The 13,480-nt window shown below is 53.3% G+C and overlaps 1 protein-coding gene across 2 annotated transcripts; it reads left to right on the forward strand.

Moving 5' to 3' along the window:
- Positions 1–15: 15 nt before the first annotated feature.
- ACTL6B (actin like 6B) lies at positions 16–13,306 on the forward strand. Of its 2 annotated transcripts, none has more exons than XM_055393001.2 (14): positions 16–134; positions 584–660; positions 877–1,042; positions 1,344–1,444; positions 6,259–6,356; positions 7,574–7,668; positions 7,735–7,841; positions 8,862–8,951; positions 9,111–9,172; positions 9,310–9,424; positions 9,564–9,644; positions 9,749–9,844; positions 10,061–10,147; positions 13,071–13,302. In XM_055393001.2, exons 1-14 carry the CDS (start codon positions 110–112, stop codon positions 13,149–13,151), a joined length of 1,281 nt encoding a protein of 426 aa, XP_055248976.1. In that variant the 5' UTR covers positions 16–109; the 3' UTR covers positions 13,152–13,302. The 2 variants fall into 2 exon arrangements, 1 of the variants encoding a protein (XP_055248976.1); XR_008681462.2 differs by having other exon boundaries at positions 17–134; positions 10,044–10,147; positions 13,071–13,306.
- The last annotated feature ends 174 nt before the right edge of the window (positions 13,307–13,480 follow it).

Genomic DNA, 13,480 nt, shown 5'->3' on the forward strand with positions numbered 1-13,480 from the left:
CCAATTGGCCGCCGAGAGTCCCGCCCCGCCAGGGATCCCGGGAGCTGTCCGGCCGCCTCGGTGCTGATCCCGCCGCCGCCCACGGGCCGCTAGCAGCGCAGAGGGCACTATGAGCGGGGGCGTCTACGGCGGAGGTGAGCGAGCCTCGGGCCCCCGGCTCCCGCAGCCCTGCGTTCCAAACCCGCGCCATCCATCCGAGCTCTGGGCACCCCGGGGCCTGTCACCTCCGCGCACGAGCGGGTCCAGTCTCAGGCTCGGGTCTCCCGCCACCTCTGCGCTCGGTCCTCCCCAGACGCCCCGCGCGCACAGGGCCCTACCTTGCAACCCACCTCTACCTGGCCCCGGGCCCCTTCCTTTCCCGTCGGGAGGGTGCCCTGAGCAAGGCCATTGGGCAAGAAGGGACCCTGGCGGTGTGATGCCCCCACCCCAGTCCCAGGGCCTCGGACTCCAGGCCCAGCTCCCACCGGCCCCAGACTGGTGTTGAAAGTGGCGAGACTGTGGCTCTGCCCTGACTTTCTCTCGGAGCTACCTAGCGGGAGAGAGTTCGGGGGAGGTCCCCTTACAGGCCTGTCTCCCCGCACAGATGAGGTGGGGGCGCTGGTCTTTGACATTGGCTCCTTCTCAGTCCGCGCTGGGTACGCTGGGGAGGACTGTCCCAAGGTGAGCCTTCCAGTCTGCTCTCCAAATCCTAGGGGCTTCGGACCCTTCTTCAGGCTTTCCAGTGACCCAGGGCTCTCCCAGATCGCCCAGAAGCTCTGCTGAGCGGGAATATGGGAATAAACCCAGGGGCGGTCTGAGGACCCTGCTGTGGGGCTGGACAGGGGCAAGAGGGTGACCTCTCTCCCTGCCGATACTCCCCCAACCCTTCCCCACCAGGCTGACTTCCCCACCACGGTGGGGCTGCTGGCCGCGGAGGAGGGGGGCGGGCTGGAGCTGGAGGGGGACAAAGAGAAGAAAGGGAAGATCTTCCACATCGACACCAATGCCCTGCACGTGCCTCGGGATGGAGCGGAGGTCATGTCGCCCCTCAAGAATGGCATGAGTAAGGGGCCCCCACCCATCACCTCCTGACAGACAAGGAGCCCACTCCCCACAATCTGGGACATAGCAGCCCCCACTCCCCGCGGAGTCTTCCTTGCAGCCCCAGGGTTCTTCTGGCTGCCAGGGTTCTTCTCGCTGTGTTCCCTTCCCAGGGGCCCACCAGGTTTCTGGGAAGGGGGGCGTTCCCCTGGAGCTGGACTCACTGACCCTCCTTTGGGCTTGGCCTTTCTCCCTCCTTTTCTTCCTGTCCCTGTCCCCTGCCTGCCTTCTTGCGTCTCTGCACGCTGCTCTTCTGGACCCAGTCGAGGACTGGGAGTGCTTCCGAGCCATCCTGGATCACACCTACAGCAAACATGTCAAGTCTGAGCCAAACCTGCACCCAGTGCTCATGTCCGAGGCTCCGGTGAGTGCCTCCTCCATCCTCATGTCCAACCCTGATCTCCACCGCACCTCCTTCCCACCATCCACCTCTCCTCCTCTCCCCTCAAGCCACTGCTCTGAGCCACTTCCCTTCCCTTTTCAGACTCCCCTCACCCATCCCAAACAATTTCCTTCCTTCTTGGCTAAGTCTCCATCCCTCCTGCTCTCTTCTTGCTCTATGCACTCTGCTGCCCTTCTCTGTCTCCAAGTCCTTTTTTAATTTTTTTTTTTTTTTGACACAGTCTCACTCTGTCACCCAGGCTGGAGTGCAATGGTGAAATCTCAGCCTCTGCCTCCCGACGTCAAGGGAATCTCCTGCCTCAGCCTCCTGAGTATCTGGGATTACAGGCACCTGCCACCACGCCTGGCTAATTTTTTGTATTTTTAGTAGACAGGGGGTTTCGTCTTGTTGGCCAGGCTGGTCTCGAACTCCTGACCTCAGGTGATCCACCCGCCTTGGCCTCCCAAAGTGTTGGGATTACACGCATGAGCCACCACGCCCAGCCTCCAAGTCCTTTTTTGACCTTTTAACTTATTATTATTATTATGGTCAACTTTGGTGAGCTGGGGATGTGGGCTCACACCTGTAATCCCAACACTTTGGGAAGCCAAGGCGGGAGGATCACTTGAGCCCAGGAGTTTGAGACCACCCTAGGCAATATGGCAAGACCCGTCTCTTTTATTAAAACAATAAAAATTAAAAAATTTTTGCTGGGCGTGGTGGCTCACGCCTGTAATCCCAGCACTTTGGGAGGCCGAGGCGGGTGGATCACGAGGTCAAGAGATCGAGACCATCCTGGCTAACACGGTGAAACCCCATCTCTACTAAAAATACAAAAAATTAGCTGGGCGTGGTGGTGGGCACCTGTAGTCCCAGCTACTCGGGAGGCTGAGGCAGGAAAATGGCGTGAACCCGGGAGGCAGAGCTTGCAGTGAGCTGAGATCGCACCACTGCACTCCAGCCTGGGCAACAGAGCGAGACTCTGTCTCAAAAAAAAAAAAAAATTTTAAAACCTCATTTAAAAAAATGTTCTTACCCACCTCCTTATAAATTCCTCTTTATAAAAGCAACTGTTTTTCTCCTTTTTAGCTAATGTTGGGGGTATTTTCTTCCATATCTCTAATACTACACTTAAATTGCTGCCTGTGGAGTGTTTAGTTTTAGGTATTATAGCTGAATTTTCCACTTTAGAAAATGATCGCTTAGCTCTCTTTTCCTCCCCAGCCTATGCCACACGTATTTCTTATCACCCTCCTTTAAGTACAGTGGGTTTTGTTGTTGTTGTTGTTGTTGTTGTTGTTTGGGGTTTTGTTTGTTGTTTGTTTTTGAGACTTTGCCTCAAAAACAGGGGCTCTGCTCAGTTTGTCACCCAGGTTGGATTGCAGTGGCACAATTCTTCAGCCTTGGTCTCCTGGGCTCAAGTGATCCTCTCATTTCTGTCTCCAGAGTAGCTGGAACTACAGGCATAAGCTACCATGCCCAGCTGATTTTTAAATTTTTTTTAGAGACAGGGTTTCATCATGTTGTCCAGGCTGGTCTTGAATTCCTGGGCTCAAGCAATCTGCCCGCCTCGGCCTCCCAAAAGGCTGGGATTACAGGCGAGATCCACCACACCCAGCCCAGTTGTATTTTAGACTTTAAAAGAAATCAGTATTCAGTATTTACGTTCTTTTTAAATTAGAAATAATTTTAAAAGAATCTTTTGTAGAGATGGGGTCTCATCATATTGCCCAGGCTGGCTTCAAACTCCTGTGCTTAAGCGATCCTTCTACTTCAGCTAACAAAGTGCTGGGATTACAGGCATGAGTCACTGTGCTCAGCCCAATATTTACACTCTTATTACTATGTATGCTAATCAGGCCTGAGACAGGCAATACACTATGATCACCTTTCCTTTCTTGTGCAACTTTTTGTTTTCCTAGAACTGGAAAAAAAAATGTGTTCAATTTTTTTTTTTTTTTTGAGATGGAGTTTTGCTCTGTCACCAGGCTGGAGTGCAGTGGTGCGATCTCAGCTCACTGCAAGCTCCGCCTCCCGGGTTCAAGTGATTCTCCTGCCTCAGCCTCCTGAGTAGCTGGGACTACAGGTGCGTGCCACCACGCCCAGCTAATTTTTGTATTTTTAGTAGAGACGGGGTTTCACCATGTTGGCCGGGATGGTCTCGATCTCTTGACCTCGTGATCCACCCACCTTGGCCTCCCAAAGTGCTGGGATTACAGGCGTGAGCCACCATCCCAGCCCTGTGTTTGATTATATTTGGTCTGGTTTTCTATCTACTTAACAGTGTGAACCCTAAATCATTCATCAATTGTATCTTTTGTCAAGACGTCAATTCCATTAGATATTTTATCAATTTCTTTTTTTTTTTTTTTTTTTTTTTAGACATAGTCTCACTGTGTTGCCCAGGCTGGAGTGCCATGGCGTGATCTCGGCTCACTGCAAGCTCCACCTCCTGGGTTCACGCCATTCTCCTGCCTCAGCCTCCCGAGTAGCTGGGACTACAGGTGCCCACCACCACATCCGACTAATTTTTTGTATTTTTTTTTTTTGAGACGGAGTCTCACTCTGTTGCCCAGGCTGGAGTGCAGTGGTGCGATCTCGGCTCACTGAAAGCTCCACTTCTCCTGCCTCAGCCTCCCAAGTAGCTGGGACTATAGGCGCCCACCACCATGCCCGGCTAATTTTTTGTATTTTTAGTAGAGGCGGGGTTTCACCGTGTTAGCCAGGATGGTCTCCATCTCCTGACCTCGCGATCCGCCCGCCTCGGCCTCCCAAAGTGCTGGGATTACAGGCGTGAGCCACCACACCTGGCCTCTCATCAATTTCATTTCCTGAAGAAATTTCTTCAGGAGCCCACTGACCTGGTCCAGTTTGCACTAGTAGCCCTCTGCCAGGGGACAGACCTGTCATGCTGGCATCTTCCTTCACCATCATCTTGTAGAATCCTTTTGCCTCTGTCCTGGTTAGAAGTCCTGTTTCCTGTACTTGACTCATTTTCTTGACTTATTCCTTTGTTTTCATGGAGCAGGTCCTTCAGTAACTGCCTTAGAAAGGTCATGAGAGGCCAGAGACAGTGGCTCACTCCTGTAATCCCAGCACTTTGGGAGGCCTTGAGTCCAGGAGTTTGAGACCAGCCTGGGCAATATACTGATACCTTATCTCCACCAAAAATATAAAAATTAGCTGGCCATGGTGGTGCATGCTTGTAGTCCCAGCTACTCGGAAGGCTGAGGCGAGAGAATTGCTTGTACCCAGGAGGCAGAGGTTGCAGTCAGCCTAGATCATGCCACTGCACTCCAGCCTGGGTGACAGAGTGAGACTCCATTTAAAAAAATAAATTAATTAAATAATAATCTAAAAAAAAACTTTTTTTTTTTTTGAGATGAAGTGTCACTCTTGTCCCCCAGGCTGGAGTGCAATGGCGTGATCTTGGCTCACTGCAACCTCCGCTTCCCAGGTTCAAGGATTCTCCTGCCTCAGCATCCCAAGTAGCTGGGATTACAGGCACCTCCCATCACACCTGGCTAATTTTTGTATTTTTAGTAGAGACGGGGTTTCACCATGTTGGCCAGGCTGGTCTCAAACTCCTGACCTCAGGTGATCTGCCCGCCTTGGCCTCCCAAAGCACTGGGATTACAGGCATGAGCCACCGCGCCTGGCATCTAAAAAAAAAATTAAAAATAAGGTCATGGGAAGTATATTTTTTGAGACTTTGTGTGTCTCACCTTGAGTTGATAGCTTAGCTAGGTATCCCATGCCAAGTTAGAAATCATTATTCTTCAGAATCTTGAAGGCACTTTTCCATTGTCCTTCTTCCGGCATATATCGTTGCCATTAAGAAGGATGAAACCATCTGATTTCTGATCCTCTGATGTAATGTTTTTCTTTCTGAAAGTTTATAGAATTTTTACTTTATCCTCAGTGTGGTGTATTTTCATTCATGGCTGTAGGCACTTAGTATGTCTCTTCATTCTGAAAACCTATGCCTTTCAATTCAGTGAAAAAGAGTTATTTATTTAATTATTTATTTCTCTCCATTTTCTCTCTTGGGATTTTCTGTTATTGGATTTTGTTGCCCCCTGAATTGGTCCCCTAATTTAATTCCCTTTTCTCTTATATTTTCCATCTCTTTACCTTTTTCCTTTGGTTTCCAAGATATTCCCTCCACTTTATGTTCCAATCCTTCTATTGAGTTTTTCATTTCTGTTCATGTAGTTTTAATTCCCACAAGCTCCTTACTTTAAATTTTTTTTTAATGAGACAGCATCTCACTATGTTGTCCAGGCTAGTTTCGAACTCCTGGGTTCAAGCAATCCTCCTGCCTCGGCCTCCCAAAGTGCTGGGATTATAGGCATAAGCCACCCTGTCTGACCTGTGCAAATGTTTTAAATGCATGTGTGTGTGACTGTGTGAATATATGTGTATGTGTGTGTGTGAGTTTGAGTGTGTGTGAATGTGAATATATATGTGTGTTTGACCGTGTGTTTGTGAGTGTGTTTGCATGTGTGACTGTGAGTGTATGTATAGTGTGAATGCATGTGTGTGTTTATGTGTGTCTGTGAATGTGAGTGTATGTGTGTATGTTTGAGTGTATGTGTGTGTGTGTGCAAGTGAATGCATGTGTGTATGACCGTGAGTGTATGTGTGTGTTTAGGTTGTGTATGTGTGTGCAAGTGTTTGAATGGATGTGTGTGTGTGACCGTGAGTGTATGTGTGAGTGAGTGGGTTGCGTGTGCGTGGATGTGGGTCTGTGCCTCTCCCTTCCTGAATCCTCCCCTCCTGCACTTTCTCCACAGTGGAACACACGGGCCAAGCGGGAGAAGCTGACAGAGCTGATGTTCGAGCAGTACAACATTCCTGCCTTCTTCTTATGCAAGACGGCTGTGCTCACCGCGTATCCTCTGGACTGAGCTGCTCTGACTGGGTGGAGGGCTGGGGTGGGGCCTGTGCTGAGCTCAGCTGTGATGAGCTGGAGGGTCAGGCCTGGTTCTCTGAAGATCAGTGTCCCAGTGGGCAGACACCTCCCTCTGCCCCACTAGTGCAGAAGGCCCAGTGGACTGAACACCTCCGACTCTGGGGTGGCCAGATCAGCGGCCCCTTTCGGTTCCCCGGATCAGGCTGAGCAGACAGTGAGCTGGGCCCGGGAGAGAGTAGGGGCTGGAACTGGACAGAGGAGGGAGACGTGTAGAACACTGCGGCAGTCCCTTCCCAAGAACTCCTTCAACACTGACTGTTTTTAGGATCTGCCTTGCATTGAACCCTGTGCTATGCACTGGGGTGATAGCGACCCTAATTTCAGGGAATCTGTAGGACACAACCAAAAATAAAGGGGCTGGCCAGGCGCGGTGGCTCACGCCTGTAATCCCAGCATTTTGGGAGGCCAAGGCGGGCAGATCACTTGAGGTCAGGAGTTAGAGACCAGTCTGGCCAACATGGCAAAAGCCCGTGTCTACTAAAAATGGAAAAATTAGCCAGGCATAGTGGTGGGCACCTGTAGTCCCAGCTACTTGGGAGGCTGAGGCAGGAGAATCTCTTGAACCCAGGAGGCAGAGGTTGCAGTGAGCGATTGCATTCCAGCCTGGGCGACAAAGCGAAACTCAGTTTCAAAAAAAAAAATAAGTAAAGAAGTAACTGGGGTCGCCGGGTGTGGTGGCTCACGCCTGTAATCCCGGCACTTTGGGAGGCCGAGGCGGGCAGATCACGAGGTCAGGAGATCGAGACCATCCTGGCTAACACGGTGAAATCCTATCTCTACTAAAAATACAAAAAATTGGCCGGGCGTGGTGGCGGGCACCTGTAGTCCCAGCTACTCGGGAGGCTGAGGCAGGAGAATGGCATGAAACCGGGAGGCGGAGCTTGCAGTGAGCCGAGATTGCGCCACTGCACTCCAGCCTGGGAGACAGCAAGACTCCATCTCAAAAAAAAAAAAAAAAAAAAGAAGTAACTGGGGTCTCAGAGCCTTTCTCCAGGAGATGAGTCATCACCAGGGGGAGAGATTTGCAGACTGGGGATGGGCTGGACCCCGGTAGAGCAGAGAGTGACCAGACAAGATCTGGGCCCAGGCCCCTCACTTGCTACTGCTGTCTCTTTGACTTACTCATCTGATGCCAGCTTTGCAAACGGGCGGTCCACCGGCCTCGTGCTGGACAGTGGAGCCACCCACACCACGGCCATTCCAGTACATGACGGCTACGTCCTGCAGCAAGGTGGGGCTTTGGCAGGGGGCGGGGGTGCCCCGGGAGGACCAGGTCCTGACAGTGCCTTCCTTCTAGGCATCGTCAAGTCCCCTCTGGCAGGGGACTTCATCTCCATGCAGTGCCGGGAGCTGTTCCAGGAGATGGCCATTGACATCATCCCACCTTACATGATCGCAGCCAAGGTGGGGCCTCTGGGGACATGGAGCTGCCACTAGAGTCCTGGCCACTCGCCCCATGGCCGTCAACCCTCTGACACATGAGATATCAGAGCAGAGAGCAGCAGGCTCCCCAGTGGGTCCTGGCTCCAGTTCCTCCTTTTATAATCGAGGCATCCGAAATCCAGACAGGCTGAGGGATATGCTGAGGTCATGGAACCAGCTGGCAGACAGCAGGATGTGTGAGGGCCAGTGTGGTGGGTTCTAGGGTCCAATATAGACCCAGGTTGAAGTTCTGCCTCTGCCGTGCAAGAACTGCAGGACCGGTCGGGCATGGTGGCTCACACCTGTAATCCCAGCACTTCGGGAGGCTGAGGCAGGCAGATCACTTTGAGCTCACTTCGAGACCAGCCTGGGCAACATGGTGAAGCCACGTCTCTACTAAAACTGCAAGAACTAGCCAAGCATGGTGGCGCATGCCTGTAGTCCCAGCTACTTGGGAGGCTGAGACTGGAGAATCACCTGAACCCCGGAGGCAGAGGTTGCAGTGAGCCGAGATCGCACCACTGCACTCCAGCCTGGGCGACCGAGTGAGACTCCATCTGAAAAAAAAAAAAAAAGAGCTGTGTGACCAACAGCATGATATCAAAGCTCCCTGGGCCTCAGGTTCGTCTTATGTAAAGTGGAACGGTAGTAGGCAGTAGCCAGGGTGCTGTGAGTATGAAGTGACACTGTGTGCTTAGCTCCATTCTGTGCCCTCACATGGATCATGGCCCCCTAGGAGGCCATTCCCTTGAGGTTCTGTCATTGCTGTATTCCTGGTGTTCTCCAGATCAGCTGCACCCACCGCATGAAGGGCACACACGGAGAGAGAGGCATGCCCCATTCTCTCTCCTCTCCATCAGGGAAGGGTGAGAAACCCCTCTTGCAGGCAGCACAGCAGAGCCTGCAGCGCCAGGTAGCTGCAGAGCTGGGAACAGTGCCAGGAAGGTGGGGATGGGGGTCAGGTGGGCTAGGAAAGGGTGTTCCTACACTGTGCCCCCACAGGAGCCTGTCCGGGAGGGTGCCCCCCCAAACTGGAAGAAGAAGGAGAAGCTGCCCCAGGTCTCCAAGTCCTGGCATAACTACATGTGTAATGTGAGCCTCTGGAGAGGGCCCCCTGAAACCCCCCTCCCCTGCCATGAATCGGGGGCAGGACAGAGGCCCCGCATGGGAGGTGGAGCAGGGAGGGGGAGCGGGGCAGGGGGTGCTGCTCACGGGGAAGGCAGGCCCTCACCACCTCCGCTGGGATTTCAGGAGGTGATCCAGGACTTCCAGGCCTCCGTGCTGCAGGTCTCAGACTCCCCCTACGATGAACAGTGAGTGTGGCTCAGGGCTTTGGGGTGGGAGAGAGGGCAGAACCGGCACTCTTGGGGTGGGCTGGGGGGCTCTGGTGCTGCCCACGCACTGATCCTTCTTGAGCACCCCAGGCAGAGTCCTGCTCCCTTCTGGGCAGGGTGGCTGCACAAATGCCCACAGTGCACTACGAGATGCCCAATGGCTACAATACAGACTACGGCGCCGAGCGACTCCGCATCCCCGAGGGCCTGTTTGATCCCTCGAACGTCAAGGTTTGGCTGTGTGGCGAGGACTGGGGTGGGTGCTGGCTGCCGTCCCTGGATCCTGGGGCGTGGGGGAGGCTGGGAAGGATTGCAGGGGTCTAGGGGGAAGGGGGAGAGAGCCCACAGCCCCAGTCACCTCTCTCTGCAGGGCCTGTCGGGGAACACCATGTTGGGTGTGGGCCACGTGGTGACCACCAGCATCGGCATGTGTGACATTGATATTCGCCCGGTGAGGCCAGGCCGGAGCTGAGGCTCGGCAAAGGGGCCCAGGGGAAGTGGGGAGATGGGGTTGGGGGGCTGCCCCCGCAGCTCACTCCTTCTCCCTGCTCTCAGGGCCTGTATGGGAGTGTCATTGTCACCGGCGGGAACACACTGCTGCAGGGCTTCACTGACAGGCTCAATCGAGAGCTTTCCCAGAAGACCCCACCGGTAGGAGCCCACCCCTGACCCAGGGCCCTGGACACCCGTCCTGGCTCAGCTGTCCAGGACTGAGTCCCTTCATCCTTCCCACGTCCTTCCTTCTGTTCTGGCCACCAGAGCAGAACCCCTGCCCCTGTGGCTTCCCAAGTCTTCCCCCTGCCCCCCAAGCCCTGTCCCTTCCCAGAACCTAGGTGTCTGCTTCCCCCAGCCCCTTTTTACCCCCAGAGCATGCGACTGAAACTCATTGCCAGCAACAGCACCATGGAGCGCAAGTTCAGCCCCTGGATCGGGGGTTCCATCCTGGCCTCACTGGTGAGAGGAAGGGGACCTGGCCTAGCACTGACTGTGGGGGAGAGGGGAGACCCAGACAGTGCCCGCCACTTTGACTGCCTCTTCGTTCATTCATTCATTCAACAAACATTTAGTTTTGAGAAATGTCAGTCAATGAATGTTCCCAGAAGGGTGAACAGGACACAAATCGGGGGGCAGGGGCCCGGTACGGTGGCCCACACCTGTTATCCCAGCACTTTGGGTGGCTGAAGTGGGGGGATGGCTTGAGGCTAGGAGTTGAAAACCCAGCAGGGGAACATAGCAAGACCCATCTCTACTTTTACAAACTGGGGAGAAGAGGCTGCGCACAGTGGCTCATGCCGGTAATCCCTGCAGTTTGGGAGGCTGAGACGGGTGGATCACTTGAGCTCAGGAGTTCGAGACCAGCCTGGCCAACATGACGAAACCTTGTCTCTACTAAAAATCCAAAAATTAGCCAGGCGTGGTGGTGCATGCCTGTAATCCCAGCTATTCAGGAGGCTGAGGCAGGAGAATCTCTTGAACCCAGGAGACGGAGACTGCAGTGAGCTGAGATCGTGCCACTGCACTCCAGCCTGGGTGACGCAGTAAGACTCTCAAAAAAAAAAAAAAAATTGGGAGTAGAGGGACAGGTAGTTGGAGAGATTGGTCAGGATGAGATTTTGGTGATACACCCACTGTGCTCAGTCAGCAGAGGGGAGACCCTGATGTTTTGGGGCAAGGGAGTGATGTGGCAATGCAGGCATGATTGGAAAGACTGCCAGGCATGAGTCTTTGGGGTTGGGGTATGAGCTGGGGTCAAGGGGACCTTACAAGGAGGCTGTTTTGATTGTCCCGGAGTCATAGCATGGGTAGCAGTGGGGATGGGGTGGACAGCAAGGGGCAACTAGCAAAGGAGGCAGGCAGGTTGGTTCTGGGGCAGGAGGTGGTAAGTTCAGTCTGGACCTGCTGCTGGGTTCGAAGGAAGGTACTGAGCAGGGAGCTGGAGTTGCAACCCGCATCTGGAGGGTATCAGTCACACAGAGGGGACAGTGGGGCCATGACAGACAACGAGGACATCCACGCGAAAGGAAGTCCCCCAGGGAGACAGAAACCAGGGTCAGAAAGACAGAGGCTGGCAGTCTGAACTTAGCTCAGGGCTGAAGCATGTCAGCCACAGAGTTCTTGTTTTTTTCCTTTTTTTGTTTTTGTTTTCGAGACAGTCTCACTGTCACCCAGGCTGGAGTGCAGTGGAGCAATCTTGGCTCACTGCAACCTCCGCCTCCTAGGTTCAAGCAATTCTTCTGCCTCAGCCTCCCGAGTAGCTGGGATTACATGCGTGAGCCACCACGCCTGGCTAATTTTTGGATTGTTAATAGAGATGGGGTTTCACCGTGTTGGCTAAGCTTGTCTCAAACTCCTGACCTCAAGTGATCTGCCCATCTTGGCCTCCCAAAGTGCTGGGATTACAGGTGTGAGCCACCATGCCCGGCCTGAAATTAAGTATTAATAATATATCCTGGACAAGTGGAGTGGCTCACACCTGTAATCCCAGCACTTTGAGAGGCCAAGGCGGGAGGATCATTTGAGCCCAAAATTTCTAGACCAGCCTGGGCAACAAAGCGAGACCTCATCTCTACAAAAAATTTAAAAAGCAACTGGCAATGTGGCGCATACCTGTAGTCCCACCTACTTGGGAGGCCAAGGTTGGAGGATCACTTGAACCTGGAAGGTTGAGGCTACAGTGAGCTGTGCCACTGCATTCCAACCTGGGTGACAGAGTGAGATCCTGTCTCAAAAAAAAAAAAAAAAAAAAAAAATTGGGTGTATATTTTCCACTTAGAGCACGTCTCAATTTGGACCAGGGCTGGTGAGCTACAGGAAGCTAATGGCCACTGCATTGGACAGCACATGTGTGTAGGCTGAGAAAGATCAAAGAAGCCCAGCCGTGGTAGCTCACGCCTGTAATCCCAACATTATGGGAGGCTGAAGTGGAACGATTACTTGAGCCCAGGAGTTTGAGACCAGGCTGGGCAACATAGTGAGACACCATCTCTACAAAAAATAAAAATTAGGCTGGGCGCGGTGGCTCACGCTTGTAATCCCAGCACTTTGGGAGGCCGAGGCGGGCGGATCATCTGAGGTCAGGAGTTTGAGACCAGCTTGGCCAACATGGCGAAACCCTGTCTCTACTAAAAATACAAAAATTAGCCGGGCGTGTTGGCACGCGCCTGTAATCCCAGCTACCCAGCAGGCTGAAGCAGGAGAATCGCTGGAACCTGGGAGGCGGAGGCTGCAGTGAGCCAAGAGCACACCACTGCACTCCAGCCTGGGCGACAGAGCAAGACTCCATCTCAAAAAAATAAAATAAAAATAAAAATAATTAAAATTAAAATTTTAAAAAAATAGAGAGAAGGGACACTCTGAGATGCTCATTGCAGGAACCCTCAAGGGGCAAGTTGTAATGCTGAAGGCTGCAGATGGGGTGCCACAGTGTTGGAATGGTGAGGTGGAGGGAATATCTTCCTTGGGAAAGAGGGAGACTGGTGGTGTTCCAAAGCCCTGATGGAGTGAGAAGAGGACACCTGGTGGGGAAGGACTGTGTGTGTGTAGGGGGTGTTGAGTGCCAGGTGCAGGTTGCCTGGCCTGGGGCTGTGCGTGCCGTCCCCCCAGCTCAGGAACGGGGCCTAGCTCAGGGCAGAGACTGCTGTTCAATAATACTTGTTGAATGAATGAATTATTGATTGAATGATATGAAGAGGATACTCTCCCTCTGAATATGAAAGGGGACAGACAGAGGAGGGGAGGATGAGGTGGGGAGGGGCTTCAGAGGGATGTGAACCCAAGGGGTGGTTGGGGCCTGTTGGAGGATTCCCAGGGGCTGCACCTGCCCGTCCACACCTCCCTCCAAGGCCACCCTGACCCTGATATTACCCCCTCCACCCAGGGCACTTTCCAGCAGATGTGGATCTCCAAGCAGGAATATGAGGAGGGCGGGAAGCAGTGCGTGGAGCGAAAGTGCCCCTGATGGCACTCCTCCCCACACACCTACTCCCAAGCTCAGATGGAAGTCCCTTAACCCCCATGCCACATCGCCCCCCTCCTCCTTTCCCTCTTGTCCTCATAAATGGTGATGTTTCTGGGTTGAAAGAAGTAAAAATGTTTTAAGAAAAAAAAGTTTGGCCTCCGTGGGGTGGGGAGTGGGCACAGGGGTCTGGAGGGAGGTGAGGGGAGGGAGTCTCACTTCTACACCCATGCCGATCCCACAGTGGGCGCTGGGACACAGCCCCAGGGGCCATGGATTCCTCAGGTTTCCTAGGGGTTGTGACCCAGGGAGGGCCACATGACGAGGACCGG

The sequence above is a fragment of the Gorilla gorilla genome, chromosome 6, assembly GCF_029281585.2.
Source record: "Gorilla gorilla gorilla isolate KB3781 chromosome 6, NHGRI_mGorGor1-v2.1_pri, whole genome shotgun sequence".
NCBI lineage: Eukaryota > Metazoa > Chordata > Mammalia > Primates > Hominidae > Gorilla > Gorilla gorilla.

Excerpts from the sequence above, each read along its gene's own strand:
- ACTL6B (XM_055393001.2), top strand. The coding sequence starts at position 110 with ATGAGCGGGGGCGTCTACGGCGGAG. Across the intron at positions 6,357-7,573 it reads AAGACGGCTGTGCTCACCGC|CTTTGCAAACGGGCGGTCCA; the intron begins GTATCCTCTGGA and ends ATCTGATGCCAG. Across the intron at positions 9,425-9,563 it reads TTGATCCCTCGAACGTCAAG|GGCCTGTCGGGGAACACCAT; the intron begins GTTTGGCTGTGT and ends CTCTCTCTGCAG.